Source organism: Amblyomma americanum, chromosome 1 (genome assembly GCF_052857255.1).
Source record: "Amblyomma americanum isolate KBUSLIRL-KWMA chromosome 1, ASM5285725v1, whole genome shotgun sequence".
In the NCBI taxonomy this organism is placed as follows: domain Eukaryota; kingdom Metazoa; phylum Arthropoda; class Arachnida; order Ixodida; family Ixodidae; genus Amblyomma; species Amblyomma americanum.
The window spans coordinates 248955973-248979210 of NC_135497.1; the positions used below are offsets into that span (position 1 = coordinate 248955973).

General features: G+C 44.6%; 1 protein-coding gene across 1 annotated transcript; it reads right to left on the reverse strand.

Annotated features, from left to right (window-relative positions):
- Positions 1-1567: 1567 nt before the first annotated feature.
- Positions 1568-19162, reverse strand: LOC144114894 (uncharacterized). The gene is made up of 6 exons (XM_077648908.1): positions 18667-19162; positions 17971-18099; positions 14641-14876; positions 9543-9723; positions 5253-5378; positions 1568-2008 (listed from the first exon to the last, which is right to left on the reverse strand). The coding sequence occupies exons 2-6, from the start codon at positions 18070-18072 to the stop codon at positions 1625-1627; spliced, it is 1029 nt and encodes a 342-aa protein (XP_077505034.1). The 5' UTR covers positions 18073-18099; positions 18667-19162; the 3' UTR covers positions 1568-1624.
- Between the last annotated feature and the right edge of the window lie 4076 nt (positions 19163-23238).

A 23238-nucleotide genomic window follows, 5' to 3' on the forward strand; every position in this document is an offset into this window, starting at 1 on the left:
GCTAAGACCTGCACGGAGAATGTTGCAATCCAAGCACAAAATTGAGAAATGGCCTTTTACATAATTTGTGGGTTTTCTTTACAGCCGAGAAGAATTAAGACAAGGGTAACTTGCCCTAATCAAACGGACTGTTCCCAACAAGACCTTAAACTTTTAAAATAATTCAGTGCTCTGCCATAAGTGATTAAAACTGGATAATTAATGTGCTGTTAATGATGGGGCATGGCATAAAAGATACTCAAACTTGCTCCACGCAACTCCCAACAATATGCAGTTGGTTTCCTCATGCGACGTGCTACACAAAACACCGAATACAGAATGAATAAATTGGTGAACCATGTCCTTTAAGTCAAGCAGCAGCTCCCACTGACTGGCGTTGGCCAAGGCTCCTCTCGGTTGTTCGAAGTGCAATGATGTGCAGTATGATCAGAAAACTACCACATGCTGCAACGTGTATTAGGTTAAATATGCTACCGCAGTTTGGCCTAACTGGCACAAGATTTTCACCACTGACAATAATTTTCAGAACTGAGTAGTCACCCAGGTGCAACACAGGTTTTAGCCGCATTTGCAAGCTGAAGTTACAAATGGATTAAAGCATTACATATGCAGTAAAACCTCATTAATTCAAAATCATTGCGACTGCAGGAAATATTTGAATGACCGAAGCACAGCAAAAAAGGACCCAAGCAAAAAATTTCATTGAGGGAACACACTTTTCCTGGGTGAAATTTGCAGTTACTGTGTATTGCAGTGTAAAAGTAAACGCCACCTCCAACTCATCGTCCTGATTGCCCCCCCCCCCCCCCCCAAAAAAAAAATAGACAAAGTATTAGTCATACAAGTAGAAATTTAAATTAAATTACAAATCATGGGACCACAGAAATCCTTCAAATTACCTGGGATTTCGATTTAACTGAGCTTGAATTATCGAGGTTTTACTGAAATTTAGTACACGAGTTTTCAATCTTTTTAGCCTCGGGGGAACCCCAATGGCTTTCAAAAAGGTGCTGAGGAACCCTGCTCATCTTGGCTTTCAGCCTGACACATATGCAATAAGGAGCATGCAGACACACGGCACCTCAAGAAATGCCCAAATTCAATTAATTATGAATGGTTCAGATACAATCTGCAATGGACAATTGCAATGTGGTATGTCCCAATATGAAGTGGGTAAGAGGAAGGTGGGAATTGAGACATTCGTAAATTTAGGTGCCCGGGAACCCCAAAAAGCACTCCAAAGAACACTGGGGTTCTGGGGAAGCCAGTTTGAGAACCCCTGCTTTAGTACATTACCAGTGCACAAATGCTTACAGAGGAGTTTTGTTTCATGTCACACGCAACAACTGCATTCAGTCAATCTTCTAGGCTGCGGCCTTTTTATTTTCATAGCAAAACTGGGATATATGCAAATTTGTTAAGGCCATCACGCTCAACCCTAAAAATCTTGAGCAAAGGTCATATCGGAAAAAAATAACTCCAAAGGCTCCATGGCCATACGGAAGTAAAGCTTATCTTATTCAATAGGCAGATGTTAAATGTAACAAAAAGAAAGCACACACTAAAATGAGCATAGATCTTGTTTATTTTCACATAGCCAGTGTCTATAATGTATAAAATTATTTCATGGCATATTTCTCCCGCAAGCCACCCAGATGCTGTTATTTCCATGGTCAAAGTATGGCTTAAACATGTCTCTGATCTTCATTGTGTATGACCTGGTAGTCAGCATGGGGCTGGCTTTACCAGAAAGCAGCCACTCAGAGTTATCTGATGTCATGCTTATCAGTGAATCATTCCTGCAGGCAACAGAATCCCTTGGCAAGAGCAGCCAGTTTGCCTTGTCAACCTCTTCATGGTTTTTAGTGTCTGTAGTGCTAATTTCACTCAGTGCTCTAGTCAGCTTGAAAATTTCACTGTTCCCAACATATCCACTGCTTGCCAGGAGCCATGGTGACTGGTCTTGCTGAACGTCTGTTATGTGAGAACTTTTAGGGTGATCTGCAGCCTGTAAACATCAAAGCAAAATGTTTTAATTTAAGCAAAGGTATGAGTACATTGAAATAAAACTATTCATCTTTTCCTTGAATTACACTATGTCAAAAAGTCCCAACCACCCACTGCAGTGGCACAGTAGCTGAGCATGAGGTTTCAGAGTCAAATCTCGTCTGTAGCAGCTACATTTCAGTGACAGTGCAATACAAAAATGCCTGCATGCTAAGTGACATCACTGCATGCTCTTTAAATAATCTCAGGTGGTGAAAATCCAGATTCCTCAACTATGAAGACTTCTGCAAATAACCTTGTGTTTGCTGTGTCACAAACATTACCTGCCCATAGACAACTGCACTACACTTGAACAAAACTTAAGGCTTGTTTTCGGCCAATAAGTTGCTTCACTGTTGCATTTAAGTTGATCCTACTTTTCTGACCCATGAAGCTCCCTGCATCCTGCCATTAACAAGTGCCGCCACTAGGCTGGCGCTACCCGTGGCTCAACCTAAACTACCTCAATGCCCGCAACAGGTCAGCTCTGCATATACCGTATTTACACTATTGTAAGTCGACTCGAATGTAAGTCGACTCCCCTAAATCACATTTCCGAAAAATAAAAAAAACTTCCGAGGTTGTTTAAGCTTGGCCTTGAATAGTTGAACGCGGTAGCATTACCCAGCGGCCGCCGTTTATCGCCAGCCGCTATCGGCTGCCACGCGCGGGCGTGCCCGTGGGCACATTCCAAAACGAAAATGTATTAGTCACTGGACTATTCGTCCACACTTGCGCCATCGTCCTGCACCAGCGCTGCTGCGTTCCCACAGCATGTTGTTCTAACGTCATGGTCCAGCGAAATCCCGCACTTCGCAAACAACCATCATGACATCACGTGGAACAGCTGAAAATTCGCAGCTGAAATTCACGCAGCTGTTTGTTTCTTCGGCATAAAAAATGGCAGCCATCTTGAATGTAGCCATGAACGAGCGGCAGTCACTTGCCGGACCTGGAGCACAAATGATGGCCAGCAGTAGTCAAAATGCACCAGAGCCAAAGAAACTACGTGTGAATGGCATCGGCTCTTCCATCAGCTAGCGACACTCCCCGGCACGACTACCATTCCGAGTGGGGGTGCCGCCTCGATTGGAACAGTGGCCCTTCCATCAACTATCAACGCTCCCTTGAGCGCTGAGCACGCATTTGAAAGTAAAAAAGAAAACTTGTTGGACGCTTGAGCTTGCCGCAGAACACGATTGCGTTATTGGGCTGCCGCCGCTTATCAGCAACCGCAATCAGCAGCCACGTGTGGGGTGCCAGTTTGCTGCTTATCGATAGCCGCCATGGGCCGCCGCCCGCGCACGCGGGGGGAGGGGATGCCAGTTCTGCGCAATGACATAGCAGGTGCTCAAGGCCAGCACCAAGAGCGATGCTACAGAGCCACGCAGCAAAAATGCAACCACGCTGTAGCATGCCTGACATCTCGTTTGTCTCGCCTTTACTTATAGTACGGTGTTTTCGTTTCGATTGTAAGCTGACCCCCCGCTTCGGATTTTCAAAATTAAAAAAATAGGTCGACTTACAATCATGTAAATACGGTAGGTCAACCTATACGTGGTGGTATATGGTATATCAGATGTTTCATAAAAAGAAAGAGAAAGCAGTTGCTATTTAGCAACTCAATGCATACACCAGTGTTCTACCAGAAATGTTATTGGTGTGACTGTCACGTCACGTAGAGCAGTCTTCAGATGCATATCATTTCAGTTTGCTGTTTTTACCATTTAAAAAGTCTTTTACTGAGTACTTCAAAAACAATTTACCGTAACAAAAAAAAAACAAGAGCACATAGATATAAAGGATGCAAACATCAGCTCAAAATGGCCAAAACCCTCTGGGAGCAGCTATTACAGTAAAATCTCGTTACTACGAACATCAGATTAACGAAATTTTCAGATTTATAAATTTTTTTTAAATCCCCGCCAAAATGCCTATACTTTCAATGTAAAAAACTTTCAGTACTACGAATTTAAAATTATCGAATATTTCAGAATAACGTATGTAATTTAATCTCGCATTCGTCGCAAGACGCTTCGTTATTACGAAGTTCCGTCGAAGTTCCGTACCAAATCTCTGAAGCTGACGCCTGTCATCATCATCCGAAGCATCAGCTACGCGCTGGGGAACTCGTTGCAACGGATACAGCCCCAGCGGTATCGCCATCACGCGAGTGTCACGTTGAATGAATATAGGCTAGGCGGCGCAAGCTGCCGCCCGATACAATGGGTAAGGCCATTCATCCATCCAGCGTGTGGTCACATACTGCGCAGTAGTCTTAAGCCTATTCAGCGCAGTGTCACCACGTCGACAGCGAACGTTAGGATCTGCAAAGTTATCGGCGCTGTGATTGTGTTGTGCATTAGCTTTGCTGACAATGAGTTCTCCTTGCCCCCGCGTTAAAAAGAAGCGAAGCCAGTTTTCACTTAAAGAAAAAGCGACATTCTGTCGCAGCTGCTGGAAAAAAGCAAGCGGACTTGTGCTGGGAGCTTGACATTACACCGTCAACAATGGCAACGATGCTCAAAGATCGGGACAAGATCATAAAACTACATCGAGAGTCGCAGCTGGCTCCCTCAAGAAAATGTCTGCGGCTGGGTAACTACCGTGGACAGCGAATTTCGAATTATGTGGCCAGCGACAGCGCGGCGGCTACATCCGCGGAGCTCACCACCGAAGACATCGTGAATCAAGTGCGTGAGCAAGAAGAATGTAGTAGCGACGAAGACGATGCCGACACTGGATCAGCGCACGAAGAGGAAGAGATTGTTTCTGGCTCGGATGTCCTAGTCTTTCAAGAGAAGACCCGATCATTCCTCGGGCGCTGCAAAGATGTCCCCGATGACATGCACAGGAAGGTCGAGGATGTGGAGGCGTTCGTCCTGCAGCGCTTGTCGCCTACTCGCCAGAAGAAGATAACAGACTTCTTCAAGCAATAAATTGTAGTTAAACTGTGCCCAGCGTTATCGTTTATTATTTACTTACCAACACTTAAATCTGCTGCAACGGTACGTAATTTTAGTTCTTGTGATGCATTACTGACATGAAAATAATGGTTTTTCAGTACTACGATATTTCAAAATAACGATTTAAATTTGGCGGTCCCGTGAAGTTCGTTGTAACGAGATTCTACTGTAATTGATTTTGTACTCAACATGACGACAGCGCTCTTTTGACATACATTAATACCAAAGAAATTTACGCACCAGCTTGCTAAATGTGCCAGGTGTATCCTCTTCATCCAGAGACACGGCTTCAATCGAGCTGGATGTTGCCGACAGGGACTTCGGTAGGGAAGCAGCCACCACTTCATCTTCACCACTGCAGTTGTCCTGCAAAAAAAAGCCAGTCACATGCTTTGAAACAGCTGCACATATCAATTCTACACTTAGACTTCACATTTCATATTTCTGAAAACTTGCAGGATCAGAATGAACATCAGCTGCTATGTCTGAGCTAGTGCTTTTCCGAAACCATTAAAAAATCCATGTGGTTTTATTCTGCATTCTCCTTCAATGAGTAAATATTAAAGGATTAAACACCTAATTTTAGTTGCATATTTTCTTCTTTCAAACAATGCATTAGGCATTAGAATACTTATAGCACCGTATGGTATTCGCTTACAACAGCTAAATAATTTATAAATGAATTTCTTCTCATGCTGTTTTGGTTTCATCAACCGAACAATGGCTGTGACGTGTTGCTGGGACTTTAGGTCATGTGAGGCATGGAAAAAAACTGCAATATAAATGCTGATACGTAGTTTTAATTCACTGCCACACTTACACCAACCTGCTTCAAGAGCTGGAATGATAAATGACAAATCAGCAGTAATATTTCCTGTCTCACCTGACCTAAAGACCAACTACATGTCGCAGTCATCATTCGAATGACAAAACCAAAAATGAAACAGCATCAAGAAATTCAATTATAAATTATTCAGCAGTCGTAGGCAAATATAACAGGGTGATCCATCTAACGCATCATTTGAAACAGGAAAACATGCAAGTAAAAATTTGGTGTCTAAAAGTCCTTCAATAAGGCCCCTAATTTCCTGCAATTCTATGAAAAATCATGAATTTCAGCATTTTTGATGGAGTTGTGTATCAGCAGTCATCATTCGCTTCAGAAAACACATCACGTTCTGGAAACAAGCTACAAATATAGCACAATTTTAACGCAACAGCATTAAGGCTTCTGTTCAGCGGAAAATCCACCGTCGTCCTGGGGACGTTGTGGTGTCGAGAAACCCATGTCACGCAAGGGTCGAAACTTGGGAGAGTCTGTAACGGCGATCCACGGTATGCGAGTGTAGCGCAAAACGGGACAAGGGACAAATAAAGATGCACACAACACAGCGCCTGTGTTGTGTGCGTCTTTCTTTGTCCTTTGTCCCATTTTGCACTACACTCACATACCATGAACTATGTCACACGTATGCCTAGAATGGAAGTCATTGAAAAGAGGACTTATTAGCACATGTTTCACATCACTCAACTTTGTAAAGTAACCGATTTTGCGTAAAGAAAAATTTGCACAAATTTTAGTCGGTATTCAAACCCATGCCCCTTTAGTCACCAGCCAGGCATACTACCGACTAGGCCACGTAAGCATGTTGATTTCACTGGGGTACAAAAGGGGGAGGGGGGGGGGGGTGATGTATGTGTGGTGTTGGCTCAACTTGAAGCTTAATAATGTGGTAATTAGTGGAGTGAACTAGAGACATGCTAATTAGTGAGATACTAATTAGAGTAACATTATGTGCCTAAACTGCAGTGAGGATGAGTTTGATGGAATGATAAATGTGTGAATAAGACAAAGAACAGCAACTCGGCGCAAAGTGAAACCGCTGAAGGGAGCCATTAATGCTGTTGCTCCATACCTTTAAAGGTGGAGGTTAAAGGCGCCAATCTACTCCGACGTCCTCGGTGCGCGGGCGAGCGCCGGTGGCGGTCAGCCATGTCAAGTCGGCAACACCGCGCGAAGCGCAAATTTGGCCCGCCTACAGTCCTACTGCTCCGACACAACGCAGCCGCTGCGCCTGGAGAAGCGCATGCACTGAACGTCTGACACGCCCTCTGTCGTGGATTCGCAAAACAGCGCTGCCCATCCTCGAGACCGGCCATGCCCTGACGAAAGGAGGAACCGGTCCGATCGGCCTGTGGCGGCCGGACGCGCCGGCCGCCGCGAAATGCAGTCAGCTGCATTCGGCGCCGGGAGCCGTCGGACCGCGCTGGAAGCCGCCGAACAGGCCGGCGGTCAGGCGCCGCTGGAGTGTAGATGGTCTTATTTTGCTGATGTGACGTCGCCGTGCCGCGCGCACGTTACGTCGGAGTATAATTGCGCCTTAAGTGTCCCCCTAATATTTATTTTTCACTGTTCTTTGAGATACCCACATAGTGAGCTCACCCACTAGGCTTGTCAGCCGCGCGAAAAAGACTTCTTAACACTGAGGTGAAACGCTCAGCACACATTAATGAAAAAGAGTTGCTACAATGCAAAGAAAGAAGATTCTAAGAAAGCGGCGCGGGCTGTTGAGAAAGTAGAGAAGGCAGTGAAACAGCCGCATGGAGTAGAGAAGGGGGAAGAAAAAAGGAACAAATGGGCACTGCACTGTGCAGCTTGAAATGTGAAGCAGTCAGGCAAGCAGCAGCAGCGTGGTGGCCACTCTGCACGAAGACTTGCCACAGAAATATTGCAGATACAATGTCCTCCATTCACGAAACTCCACAGAAAATAAGGGGCCTTATTAACAAAAATTACTCACACAAGCAAAAGTAATCAGAAAGCAGTGCAGAAAGATGTCTTACTACACTGGCTTTCTTGCAGCTTTTTACATTTCGTGAAAATGCCAGCATCTGCCTTTTTCACAATGCAACTTACACATGCACAGATCCCTGGTGTCGGCATCACGAAACACACTGGAAGTGCAAACGAACTGGCTGATACACCGTCTGCATTACTACAGTCCTTGTGCTGATCATTGAGTGTGACACACCTGATGATTTTTGTCATGAATGGCTGTAATTCGTAATGTATAAAGGTAAGTGTCCTCGGATTTTTTCGGTTCTTGGTTTCTGAGCGCTTCAAGAGACAGTCTTCGACACAAAACATGCATCAAAGCTGTTCCCCGGATTTACATTCACAGCTGCCCTGGGGAGCCGTCTAGCACATCAAGACTGAGTGGATGAGGTGAGTGGATACGAATGAGGTACTGAGGTAAGATATGTGCGCACTCTATGTCAAAGCCTTTTACTGATGGGCAGGAAAACCCTGGATGTCACAGCGACACCCAGACGTCTTCCAGATGCTTTTCGTTTTTCAAGCAACAAGGCCAAACGGGCGAGTGCTCTGAGCTGTTTTCAACGCACGATGGAGCGAACAGCAAAAAAGAAGCTACCAGTGAAAGCAGCGTTATGCATGTGCTCACATCATATGTATGAAGAGCTGCGAGTGTGGTATCGCCGGCAGGGCTCGATACGTGCCTGCTTCGCCTCGGGCTTCGTACCCAGCCCTAGAAATACACTAGGTACTAACTAGGTGCTGCCCAGGGTACGCCATCGTTGACAGAACCAAGGAAGCAAGGAAAACCAAATGTGTTCCGCAGCGACAACGCAGCACTCAGCTATATGGAGGAGGCCTCTCTGTCCGGAGCAGTACTCTACCAGTCAGGTTCCAGCGTTGTACGCCAGGTGGCAGCACAAGAAAATGAGAAAGGTGGATTTGGAGCATATCCATACAAACCTTTGCATATCCATTATAAACCTTTAGCACATTGTGACATGTAAATTTACATGACACTCCAATAAAAATTTTTTAAAAGCAATGATAAAAGAACAGTAGCATGATGCAAGTGCATATATCAATGTTGCTCACCCACCATAGATGGAGCCGCTAAAAGCTATGCAGGGACTACATGCTAATAAGTAGACTTTGGGTAATCAAATGAACAAGCAAGTAGAAGACATGTTCTAATTGAGCACTGTTCACATATTCAAACCATTTTCAATTAAGCACACACCACACTGAAACCCCAGAAGCCATTTAAGATCACCAGTATGTGCAGTTTTGGTGCCTCACACAGAAGAGTTCACATGCACTGGCAGAATTTACACCTCATGTGACTGAAGTTTTAAGCCCACATCTTGAACCACTTGGCCACACGTAAATTTGCTGTTCAGTACATCTTGTTCGAGGTGCGAATACTGGAAAACATTTGGTTTTGTCCAACAAGGGCCATACTTAGTATTAAATTGACAGGATGGCAATCCAGGGAACAACGAATCTGTTTCATTCAGGCATTGCGGATTTTACGCCATTATGTGTGGCACGATGGCAAACTATGTTGCATCGTGCATGCCACAGACACAGCACCCTTGCTACGTCACAATAATACAACCGCAACATACAGCACAAGAACAGTGCAAGAGCATAGAGTGGAGGTTCAATGCCAATGAGACGGGGTTAGTGGTTCCAACACTGCATGCATTACCCACCATGTCACACAGGAGCCAAGATTCATTCGAGTCGGAGCCTTTTGCAGGTTCCTTGCAGCTCATGCCCGGCATGCAGGCATGTTGCAATTTGGCAGAACCAAACCTCCTCGCTGCTTGCTCTAGCTCCGTCTCCCCCGTTTTGGAAAAGTGCAACTGTGGCAGCACCGTGGTCACATTCGGCCTGCACAGAGACATGCAATGATGGAGAATGGAATATGTCGCAAGGACCCCACAAACAAGAGTGTCATTTTTAGAGTCCACACGTTTAGCAACATTTTATGGTGGCTATATGCCATGCATATTGATGCAAATAACTTTCTTACATAGGATACAGTGATCAAAGCCTTCCTCAATAGATTATGTTTTCAGAGAACATCACAACCAAAACAGAATTCATAAAATAAAACGGTCTAAAACAAACAGCGTTTTCTGCATCTTTGCTTTGCATGCCACTGATGAGGATGCCAATGACAGTAGTTCAATTTTGGCTCCAATGTCAAGTCCAATGCCATCAATTTATTCACTTATCAGTTTCATCTGCCCTCAATATAAATAAGCAAGAGGATGCATGTTCAGATTTTCAAGTTTTTTTTTTTCACGTTTTTTAGTGCTCTGAGCCTAACCCACTGTTTTACTTGACGGTTGCTTGAAAGTTTAAGGAAGTTGCTCAGATATTAGCTTCTTATGACGTGGTTTATTCAGGCTTAAATAAGATGGCTGTGGTTTAGCTCGGTGAAACCTGGAGTGACGAGATAGCTACAGCTGGACGAGTGGAACTCGCTCAGTCGAATAGCAAAGTCAGTCTTTCGCCGCTCCGTTTCGCTGGCCATTCCTTCTTCATCTTTGTCCCTGGACATGGATTCACCCTCCCCTCCACTCGGTTTCACCGGCGCGGCGCGTGACCAGCCCCGGCGCCGTTACGGTGGCCACAGTGCCGCCACGGGGTGGCCACACTGAAGGCTCGAAACGCTAGCGTAGTGTAGCTATAGCTACAAAACAAACTTCTAAAAAATATATATAATCTTAAGTTCATATGTACACAGAGCAGAATCTCGATGATATGATCACGCTTGATATGAATTGCAAAAATTCTCTAGCTGGAGTACACTGCGTACATGTGCAGATGTGCAGAATTTCTGATTTCTGAACACTCTCTCGCGCCACATGGTGATATGAACGCGCGAGCTATGACCGCACCCTCAAACATTAAGTGCTGCCGATATCGGAATCACCAGCCGCACAGTACGCACTGTATAGTGAGTGGTGGTGAGTGGCCATAAATAAACCCTGCCGGCTGTGACCAAACCTCCGTGAATGTATTTTTCGTGCTTCTACATATAGATTTTGTTTGTTTTGGATGGCACTAATTTCTGACGCTATGAATATTTTCCGTGACCCTGTGAGCTTCATATCATCAAGCAATTAAAATTTTTAGAGGTTGACCTCACAGCCAGCAAAGATAGCAGAAAAGAGTGCAGCCATTTCACGGAAATAAAAGGTTTGTCAATGCAGCCCATGCGTCAAAATGAGGTTGAGACCTTTGTACTACAGGGGCCATGCAACACCTAAAAGCTGTCGGTGATCAGCAGCCCATGCCCACCAAGTGGCACGAGTGCATACAATGGCAGCACTGATGTGGTTGCCATGTCGTGTGCTTGCACACTTCCACATGCTTGTGTATAATTACAACATAATGTAGTTAAAGGAGTAGCTTTTCGATGCAAGAGTGTTTTTCAGGGATGTGGCACGTATATGCACAACGGCAACACCACTTCTCTTCCAGTCACGCCATCTATCCGTTGCCTCACCTAACTAGGACACCACAGCTAGCGTCACCTACATCACAACCACCAAACCTCAATCCTGAATAAATCTTGGTTTCTTTTCAATTCTCAACTGGGATTGTCTGTGTTGTGTCAATGAACTGGCATGTGAGTATGCTACTGAGCCACCCGCCACTTGCAAGGCCCTACTCCACCATGTTCCCGGGCCCCAAGGCCACCGCGTCACCCAGACATTCCCCCCACAACCACCGAGCACCGATAGAACAAGTTGCTTACCTCCTCAAGCAGCTAGATGCCTTTTACAAACCATACAAAAATGAAATATAGGCGCTTGCTGTCTTCAACACAATGCAGCAAAAAGAAAACCAGCAATGTGACTAATTTGTAACATACCTCCACATTAAAGCAGACAAGTGCCAGTTTGGCGAAAAAAAAAAAAATGAAGAGTCATCAGGGACTGCACCGTTGTCATAAGAACCACAGCATTGAGGGAGCGACTTTTTCAAGAACGGGACTTCACACCTGACAACATAATTACAACATCCAAAGCAGCAAGAATTTCTGAGAAGCATGTAAAAGGCCTATAAGAGCCCAAGATTGAAGTGCAAGTGATGCAAAAGCAGAAAGGACGGAACTCACCAAAACCAGCAAATTCGATGACCCCACACATTCTATCCCACTGGCAAAGCAGCAACATGAATGCTAGCGCCATGGGACAAAGCCTGCCCCTCCTATGGTCACAACTGTTACACCTGCGGCCAATTCGGGCATTTTTTGTGCATGTGCAATAAAACCTAATGAGGTAGCAACTCCTCAGGACAGCAAATGGGGCTCGTCAAAGATCCTCACCAGCAGGACCAGCAGCAAGATAAACGACTTCTTCACAGAGAGCCTCGACCTCAACGCAAGTAGCACCTTAGCACTGTATGTTTTTATCCTTTTAATTCTATGCAAAAACTATACATTTCACTCCTGCTTGGGCCAAGCATTCACCTGCAGTATTCCGAAATAAATAAATAAATATATTTTTCAAGTACGTACAGGGCAGCCAGATGCAACATCCACAGCAAGTTCACTGATACAGGTATTAAAAAAAACCTTTGAAAGGTTTGGCATTAAAATGACAATAATCTAAGGTCAGGGACCACCTTTCAATAGCGGTGAGCTTAGAAAGTTCTGTAGGAAAACAGCGCAAAAAACACAGGACAAAAAACACAGACTGAAGTGCTGTCTGCTCGAGCGCTCGAGTCTGCCTGTCTTTCTTGTCCTGTGTTTTTTGCGCTGTTTTCCTACAGAATGTCTCACCAACTTGCCCAACAATACACCTTGACTTAGAAAGTTCTTCACTGACAGACTGACACACTGGCCATCTTCTCATTTGTACCCCCACAGCAATGGCCAAACGAAGAGAACAATACAGACCATCAAGTCAATGATGTCCAAAACAACCGGTGAAGGCAAGGATCAAGCAATAGTGCTTCTCAACTATCGCTCCACACCAAAATCGGGAGACAAATCACTGGCTGAGCTTCAGATGAGTAGAAAGCTTCACACATTCCTACCAACTCTACCGAGCGCCTTGAAATAAGGCTATTCAGCTGGCCCTTGTCAGAATTTCCTGCAAGCAAGATCATACACAAGCGTGCTACCACCTGTACACAACAAATTTTCCCCTACTCTTTCCTAGTCAACCCACATGGCTCCAAAATAACTGCAACTGGACAAAAGTCACTGTAGTAACCGTTGGCCCAGAGCCTTGAAAGTATACCGTTAAAGCAAATACCAGTGGCACATTCATAAGAAATCAAATCCACCTGCGACCTCGGAACAGTGGAATGTCCTGTTGTGCAAACTTTGCCGGAAGACTATGAGATAATCGACCCTAGCCCTCCACAACAGAACCAAGAGTAAGAGTACCTGGCGCTTCCTCCCCAACCACATCAAGTACCTCCTCACCCACCTCATACAACTAGCTCAGAAAGAAAGAGCAAGCCTCCTCCGCATTATCAAAACACAAGGAGTAACTTCAGATAACCAACTTCCTTAATTTTCATTAAAGAAGGGCGTGTTATATAATATGCACGCACAACGGCAACGCCGCTTCTCTTCTGGTCATGCCATCTCTTCGGAGTCTCCTCACCTAACAAGGCCCCGCAGCTAACGCCCCCTATGTCACAGCAACCGAATCTCAATCCTAAATAAATGCTAGTTCATTTCTGCTCTCAGTTGGGTTGGTCCATGTCGTCAGTCCCTCCTACTATGGCCAAACGTATCAGGTGCAAATGAGGAAAAAGGGTGAAAAATTAGCCAAAACAGTCACACTTTTGATGCTTCCGAAGGAAGCACCAGCCCTCAGTCTAGCACCTTGACTGGGACAACTAGCATCACACAGGACAATACCTGCTATAATTCAGGCTAGTAAGACTCACTTCCATGTTACCTGATACTGTGAACTGAGTTCACCGTCTCACTAGTTGGTTAATAAAACAGAACAAGAAGCTAACAGAGCGAGCTTACAGCTAAGACACTATGTGCATGAAGCTTCAACTTTCTTGTGCATATATTGCCCTTTATGCTACAGGCTTTCATGCTCCAGCTTACAGTACTGCACCTAGACTTCAGAGTGCATATATAGGTATATAAAATGCACAAGAGAACACAAACAACTGATGCTGCGTATGACGGCTACTGTGTAAGCAAATAGTATGAATTTTTATGTATCCTCTTCTACCATACCAAACACAAGCAATTACCATGTTTAGTGCCCCAAAGGTGAAATTGACAACTAACAGTATTAGTGCCTTGAAGAAATGAATTGCTCTCTGCCAGCATGATTTCTCTCACTGATCATGGAGGCACGGCTGCGACGAAAAATGAAAAAAACTTCATTCCTAGTGGGCAACTACAACAACTGTTCACACAACTAACAATGCAAGAGTTTGCACGAGGCATCACAAAGCTCAAATCAAATTGCATGAAATGGAACTGGCCACTATAAAGTTACCTTCCTGGTCATTACAGCTACAGAATCATTATAGTTCTTCAAATACACTCCTAAACCAGCATGATTGCTGGTGTTGAAGGCATGGCTGTGGCAAATGACCTCAATTCCTGGGGGGGGGCATTCACCAGAAGATTCAGCTGGCACCATGGTGCCGTCTTCTAGTCACATGCTCCCTACCTGCTAAAGGTCATCACATACCCACATTTGTATTTAGAGTGCCTGTAATGAGATGTAGCATTTGTAGTGCTGCTTTCAGGCTGAGAGCCAGACCCCAGCAGCTTATACTGTGTGCATCTTCTGTTATACTCACAGTTCAAGGTCCTGCAGGCAAGCGAATGCATTGCAATCATTTTTTAATGTGCCCGCAGTGTACAGCTGAAGCAGAGAGAGCAGGCTGCCTTGATACTGATGCAACCTGGCCAAGTCCGACTCGAGTTGCCTCTCCTGCTCAGCAGTAAGCAAGTCAATCTGACGCCATAACTGGTCCTTTCGGTGGCAAATGGTAGCTATCTGCTGGTTGCAGGCCATGTCTACATCATCTCTGAGCTGAAAGACAAATGAAAATGTTTAGATAATTGCGAAACCCTGCTTAGAGCCTTGGATCAGGCTATAATCTGCAGCTACAAAGACTGAGGATTGAACACAGTGCAGAAAAACACACGGTGGACAAAGGAAGGCAAGGCACAGGTGCTGAACTGTCAACTAAAGTTTTATTGCTCTGACCTTTTGGCAAATGTACAGAAACATCAAATAACAAGAACTGACACAGGTAGTCAGGCATCAACAACAGCGATCAAGCAGGAAAAGAAAGAATCTAGCTTTTGATAACAACTCCTGGACCTTTGAGCTTCAGGCCAACAAGCCTCTTTTTTGATTTAGCTCACTTCAAATTGGTTAAGCAGCATAATTAATTAAGCAGCATAAGTAATCATACGACCACAAGCTGAAGGAAGCTTTTTATGTCAGATACACAGACTAGAGCAGGCCGGATAACTGCCGACAATCTTATTCTCAGCAGTGGAGGTTTTGCTACCCACAACAAAAAAGGCACGCTCTATTGTAACTGAAAGGGTCAATACACAAGAAAAAAAGACCGCAATTATACCCTACGTACACAGGATTTCACATAATTTCAGAAAGGTAGAATGGTCGGACCAGATGTTTTTTTGAGTTTCAGTCCGCTTGTCAAGTCTGTGCAAGCGCATGAATCAAATGGGTACAGAAAGCGCAGTGGCACCAGAAAAATCACCAGCGATTCAAATCATGAGGTGAAGGAGTCATTTTTTCTAGTATTCCTTTCTCATGTGGCCATGTATGCACGGTCAAAGTGGCAGATGTCAAAAAGTAGGATTAAAAGAGCACAACTACAATATGACAAGATAAATTTCCGGGAATCTGGGCATCCATTTCCCAGATGCCAAAACACAAGCATGCTGCACAGATGCAGAGAAAAAAATCACTCGTGAGAATACTGAAGCAGCAAACATCGTCAGCTAAAATGAACGCTGCGTTTATATGCCTTCCATAGCCCTTCTGGATAAGGAGTTGACTTTGCTATCAGGAGCTGAATGATTCTTTTTCTTTTCCCACTTGATCACTTTTGTCAATATCTGGCTATCTGTGCCACTCCTCCTCCTTGCTATTGGCGCTTGCTATAGGTCAGAGCAATAAACTTCAGCTGACAATATGAAGATTGCTTTCAAGGAACCACGTCAGTTTCTGTGGCTGGATGGCTACAAAGAGGTTGAAGGCAAATTTTCCCTTAGTGTGAAATGCACTGCCTTGTAATGCCATCATCACAACACAAATGCAGCAGCAAATACACCATATCACCAGCCCATTTTTTTGTGTGTGTGTTTTAAGACAAAATGCACACAGATCTTGACTGTACAGGCTGTCACGATGATATTCTGGGCTAAAGAACACTAACACTCAATTTCCAATTCATGCTCTCCGACATTATTTAAACAGTGCCTACAATTAAACTGCAAGTTAGAGAATTTATGGACAGTTTTGTTCCAGTGTGACATGCATGCACAGTATATACATGGTAATTCAGGATAAGTGGCGGTCATAGACAATGGCACTAAGACCAAGGTAGGTTGCAGCCAATGCCATTCGTCTCATCTCACCATGCACAAATTATCTTTTGTTCAACACGGTTTTGTCTAGCCAACAAAAAATGGTTTTAGTTTATGGGGGTTTAACGTCCCAAAGCAACTCAGGCTATGAGAGACGCTGTAGTGAAGGGCTCCGGAAATTTCGACCACCAGGGGTTCTTTAACGTGCACTGACATCGCACAGCACACGGGCCTCTAGAATTTCGCCTCCATCGAAATTCGACCGCTGCGGCCGGGATCGAACCCGCGTCTTTCGGGCCAGCAGCCGAGTGCCATAAGCACTCAGCCACCGCGGCGGCCAACAACAAATGCGAAGTGCATTTGTCACCTCTTGACTTTTCTTTGCACTGCAGATATCTGGCAATAATTTCTTAACGAGAAAAAAATTTATTCATATAAAGAGCATTAAAATACAATAAAACAATTTTAAAATTTCCAATAATTTTCCTTTTAGCCCCCCCATTCACAGCACAAGACATGACCGATCTGTTAAGCAGGTCACACGCACATACTGGATGTTCGATTAGCTGTGGTCTAGCTGCCACAGCCAGCACCCAACACTCTGCGATGTTATTACCAGCGGCCACAAGCACATCAATGCGGCAGCTGCGGACGGTGCCAAAACAACAATGCTCCCTGATACTGCACAAGTGGACGAGTGGAAAGTCTCCTTGACTTAGGTACTCTATAAACAACTAGTACTATCAGAGAATTGAATAGCCCAGAGCAGAACTGTTGTCAGAAAGTTATCATATTCACTACACTACTGGCCCACTTGCACATTTTGGGCTGCACGTCACATGCGAGCAGGGAGATATACAGCATGTCAGTGGGGCTACTTAGCCACAATTATGTAGCACCTATGTGGACAACTGCAAAGGACAATAGAACACCCACAAGGCAGCTGTCACGTTAAATGTGGCACGTACCACCAGCTACTAGGCTCATTTTCACACACCTATTTATGTTTGAAATCTGATGGCCACAGCTTACCAATAAGTGGGTGAAACTTTGGTGATACTTTTGTCTACACAAAGAGCCAAAACTGCCTATAAAAAATATTCAGTGAATTTCATGAACACACAGGGTCCAGAACGAAAATAAATTTATGTGATAAACATGCAGCAGCACAGGAACATTGTTCGAAAACTGAATATGATGCTTCTCTCTGCACGTTGCATACCGTGCATGGCCAATAGAAGGTGGGGAGTGGCATTCGCGCACTCCGCGCAAAACGTATCCTCGCCGCATGCCCGATGCACATGCATTTCAATAAGGCGCCGATAGAAAGTACTAGAATATAGTGCGTTGTATACTCTTAGTGCACGGCCATTAGGATGCCGTGTGATGTCACGCGCTACTGTGCTCCCAAAATGTTATAAATGAAGCAGTCATGAAATAAGCTCGTTAACCAGTTTCCTTGCTCTTAATTGTAAAGCAGGCGTTAATAGGCAAGCGGGATAAAAAGGGTTTAACAGTGGTGCCGAATACAAACGTAACCTCGCACAAATGCTACTCACAGTTTCGCAGTTTTTTTGGAGACATCGCCGACTTGTTTCTATTCCGTCTATCAGTTCTTGAGCTTTTTGTACCTTCTTCCGAACAGTTTCGGTGAAGTCCATGTTGCTGATGTGTTATGTTTCCGTGTTCTGCAAGCAAAAAATATAAACGCGTGCCGAATCCACAAAATATTACCTGCTAAATGACAGCTGCGTTCAGAAAAATAACGTACCCGACAAGTACTGCAAGTATCCTAACAAGTGTTAGTGTTGTGAACACCCATCTTGCGGAGTTACGCTCATTAACTTCACGTCGCGTAACAAATTTCAGTACTCAGTCCAAAAGTGCTTCGGTAGCAAGCAATACATACGCAGATATTTCAAGTGCAGTCAAGAGCTCGTAAGCTAGGCCTAGTACGCGCACAGGTGGTTTCGGACAGGAATCGAAACAAGTTATCACACAGACTTAAAAGAATATTTAGGGTGACTGACTCCATATGGTTTCCTTTCACTGATAAGTAAAAAAAAAACATACGACTTCATGCGTGCATCAAAAGAGACCTCTAACCGGTGCCTACTAGGTAATCAGCTGCGACCGGAACTACGTGCGACATCAAACGCTCCCGTACGCAAACAAATATGCACTTCATGAAATTAAAGATGCACTTCAGCTGCTCTTCCACTAAACCGTAGCCTAGAAGAAACACGAAGGCTCACCTTACATAACAGAGGACAGCAGCCAGGACCCCACCACGCACTAAGCGCACTCGCGAAGAGGTCACGGTGAGAGAGAGAAAAGGAGGGGGGGGGGGGGGGGGGGGGAGCAAGCTAAAGTCCAAGGCCTACAGAGCAAGCAAGCGAAGGCATTGGAGGCAAAAGTGGCTTGGAGGCAAAAGTGGCAAAGTTTTGGAGGGCGTTAGAAGACTGCGGGCACAGAGGGCACCATGTGCAAAGCAGCGTAAAGTCTTTTGAGCAAGCTAAAGTCCAAGGCCTAGGGTGCAGAGCAAGCAAGCGAAGGCGTTAGAAGCAAAAGTTTTGGAAGGCGTTAGGAGACTGCGGGCACAGAGGGCACCATGTGCAAAGCAGCGTAAAGTCCTTTTCGCAGCATTGCAGCGCCAGGAACTGAAAGCTGGTGCATAAAATGCTGCACATAATCAAAACAGAACACACACGCTGTTCCGCCGCGTTCGCCGATGCTCGTCGCGATATGCTTGCAGCCTACAGGACGCTGGGCATATTACCAGACTCCCTCAGGACGCTATTGTGGCCGCGGGGAAGTGCGCGAACATGTGAGCATCTGTGCATTCCTCAAACAGACGGGCTTGACATCCCGTTTGTTTTCCGCCAAGTAGTAACACGCAGTGACCGAACGCTCCGCGAGTTCTACCTTGGACGATTAACAACTGGACGCCCCACTCCAGTTGTAGTCAACATAGTGCCGTGCGCGTGTGTTTTTATTGCTCCATATCATGAACTAATCACGCGCACAACCTGGACACATTTCTTATTGTGTAAATAGTTTGTGAATATTACCTCCCCCCTATCCTCTCTTCCGGTCCCCTCACCTAGCTCTCATTTCTTTTCTCCATTCTGCTGCTTGCTATCCTTTATTTCCGCTGCCCCAGCTCATATATGTCTGGTACAGTTATTGTTAGATTTTGATTTACCATCTTTTCCACTGTGGAAGACCTTCACAGATCGAGTTCACAAAGCATCAAGGAATACAAACCCTGCATTCACCTCACTCAACCAGAAAAACCTTTGCTCCTCTTTAGACAAGACTTCCGTATGTAGGTCTATAGGTAGGCCTCAAGCAATGCTGGCACATCATTTCCTTGGTTAGAAATGCAAGCTACAAACTGCAGAATAATTTGATGATGTGCTTGGCTGCCAGTTTTTTCCTCTAATTTCCTTGAGCCATCTTTCCCGGAGTTCTAAGTCGGCACGAATTTCATTGAACGAAACGCCGGGCTTCTTGTTTCGTTGAACATGCAAAATGGAACACAACAGCAATGCATTTTCGCTCGCTACATCCTCCAGCAACTGCAGTCATCGGCGCGTCACTTGTCAAACGGTAACACTAAACACACCACACGAATATATAAGAAACAGCGCACCAGAAGGCATACTTTTTGCTGCAACGGCAGTCACAAGAAAATTCTGTGCTGCCTGCGTGTCGTCTGCTAGGATGGATGAATGGATGGATACGGCTGAACCCTTTGAATCGGGCGGTGGCTCAAGCCACCTAGCCATGACTTATAAAATTATACTCTTCTCTTAGTTTTAGCCACCAGTCAGATAACCTTCGCTTGGTTACTTCTACCCGCTTAAAATCTACTTTCCCTTCATCCCTTAAACCACAATGCCTTGGATAAATCAGCTCCGCTGCTTTCCACTGTAGGGTGAAGCCCTTTACAGAAAAGTATCAAGTGTTTAGCCGTTTCCTCCTCTCTGCACGCAACGCACGCGTCTATCTCGTGGTACCTGGCTCTGTATGTCTTTGTCCACAAAACTCCCGTCCTGGCCTCAAACAACAAAGACCTTCCCCTACAATTATCATAGATATATTCTTTGGCAATTTCCTGCTTAAAAATCCTGTATGTTCCCAGTGCCGATTTAGTCAGCATCCCTTTTTTCCACAGAGCTCTCTCTGTTTCTTTAACCTTTTTTCTTAACTGATAATTGCTGATTTGCCCCCTACTGCTGTCCAGATATTTGCCTGTCAATTTTCTAGTTTGCTTTCTTCATTTCGTGTCAACATTCCTTATATACAGGTATCTGAAAACTTTCCTAGCCCACTGCTTTTCCCCCATTTTTCTCAATCGCTCCTCAAATGCTATCTTACTGCTGGCCTCTCTGCTCTAGAAAGACGCCCATCCCATATCATCCTGTACCCCCTGATTTGGTGTATTGCCATGTGCTCCCAAAGCTAACCTCCCTACGCCACGTTGTTTAATTTGTAACCTTGCTTGAACATCTGTTCTCATGCACAGGACCGTATTACCGAAAGTCAGGCTAGGAACCATCACCCCTCTCCAGATCCCTCTTACCACTTCATGCCTATTGTAATTCCACAGTGCCCTATTTTTCATGACAGCTGCATTCCTACTAGCTTTCATTATATATTTTTCATGCTCTGTCAGATACTCAGCACCGTTATTTATCCACACCCCAAGATACTTGTACTCATCCACTACTTCTAGCGTGAACTCCTGTATTCTATGCTCGCCGCCCTCATCATTAAATATCATGACTGCAGATTTTTCCTTACTAAACTTGAAACCTAATCTATCTCCCCCTGTACCACATATGTCTATCAACTTCTGTAAATCTTCCTTGTTCTCAGCCATTAGCACTGTATCATCGGCGTATATTAGTCCCGGTAATGACTGTTTAATCCATTTTCCTTGCTTGAAAAAAGAAAGATTGAAGCCTTGTCCGCTCCTCTCTAGCTTGGTCTCCCCTTGCAGGTACAACATGAACAACAAAGGAGACAGAGGACATCCTTGCTTAAGCCCCCGCTGTATGTCTATAGGCCCCGACACATTTTTTTCCCATTTTATAAGCACTCTGTTACCTTTATATATATCTTTTAAAAGATTAATTACTCCATCTTCCACATCTAATGTGAACAGTATGTCCCACAGATACTCTTGAATAACGTTGTCATAGGCTCCCTTAATATTCAGAAATGCTAGCCATAGGGGCCTGTGTTCCTTTTCAGCAATCTCTATACACTGCGTCAATGAAAACAGATTGTCCTCCAACCTCCTTTGTTTCCAGAACCCATTTTGTAGCTCCCCTAGCAATCCCTCGTTCTCCACCCAAGCCTGCAATCTGTCCTTTATAATCTGCATCACCACCCTGTAAACCATAGATGTCACTGTTATGGGACGGTAGTCACTTACGTCAGCTTTGTCCCCCTTTTCCTTATATATCATGTTCATTCTACTTAATTGCCATTCATCAGGGACTTTCCCATCCACTATCATTTTATTCACTACCTGTATTAATGTTTACTTGGATTTTGGTCCTAGCTACTTTATTAACATAATCGGAATACCATCTGGTCCTGTTGATGTGCCACTAGGAACCTTCTTCTCTGCCCTTTCCCACTCTCCTTGCTCAAGTGAAGCTATTGTTGTAACCGGTCTATCCTCCTTCGATAAATTATGCGCAACATTTCTTTCTTTAAATTTTTCTGTTATCCTTGTTTCTATGTGTTTTATCACTTCATCCCCTTCAATTCGAATACCCTGATCTGTTACAATAAACCTTTGCTCTAGCCTAGTCTTATTACTCATTGCATTTAGATGTTTCCAGAATTTTTGAGCTGCTTTTCTATCCTTTTTATTTACCTTTGACATCCATTGGGCACCCTTTCTTCTAATTTTCTCATCAATCAAATAGGGTGCTTCCCTTCTACACTTTATGAAGGTATCCCATTTTCTGTCTACTTCAACTTCTGGTTCCCCACTCTTCTTGGAATATCTGTGTTCCCTGGACGCTTCCTGACGTTTCTCTATCGCCCTCTTGACCTCCTCTTCCCACCAACTCTTGGGTTTGCGTCTTTTCCCTTTTAGCTTTACTTGCACCTTAGCTAGCTCTAGCTCCAGTAATCGAGTTAATTTGGTATAAGTTAATTTGGTATAAGGGTCATCTGACAGCGCCGCCATACGGCGGACTCGCGCTCTACGACGGGCAGAAAAACCCCCGATGCTTCAGGCATGTTCTTCTGAAGGCATTGCTTCGAGCTTATTGTTTTTTGTTCATTTAATGCTCATTAAGGTAATAAATTTCATATATACATTTTTTTTTCAACGTTCAAAGGTTGATGCAAACTGTCACATTGCGGTGACGACACTTCAGCAGTCAGGAAGGAACGAAAAGGCTTCCAAAAGAAACTGTTCAAGGGGCTGACTCGCACCTGCAGAATGCCTGCAGTTCTTAGCCGCACTCAGTTTAAAGCTGGCGAGGAACCTTCGAGATAAAAAACCTAAAGCAACTACAACAATCTGGAAAACTGCGGAAGCAAATTTGCACAAGCCCACGATCAATGGAGATAAGTCTGCTCGCATCTCGCATTAAAAAACAAAATGACAAAGCCGCGTGCCGGCGGTTTTGAGCGCGAACGATCAAACGGCACAAAGATTCAGGGCAGCATAAAACGTATTGAAATGGGAAGCATAGATGGGAAGCTTTAAGCACGAGGAGTGATCAATTGCATTAAAAAAGTATATGCATAGTTTGTTTAAATTCTGCTAATCATGATCATGTACACAGGTCAGA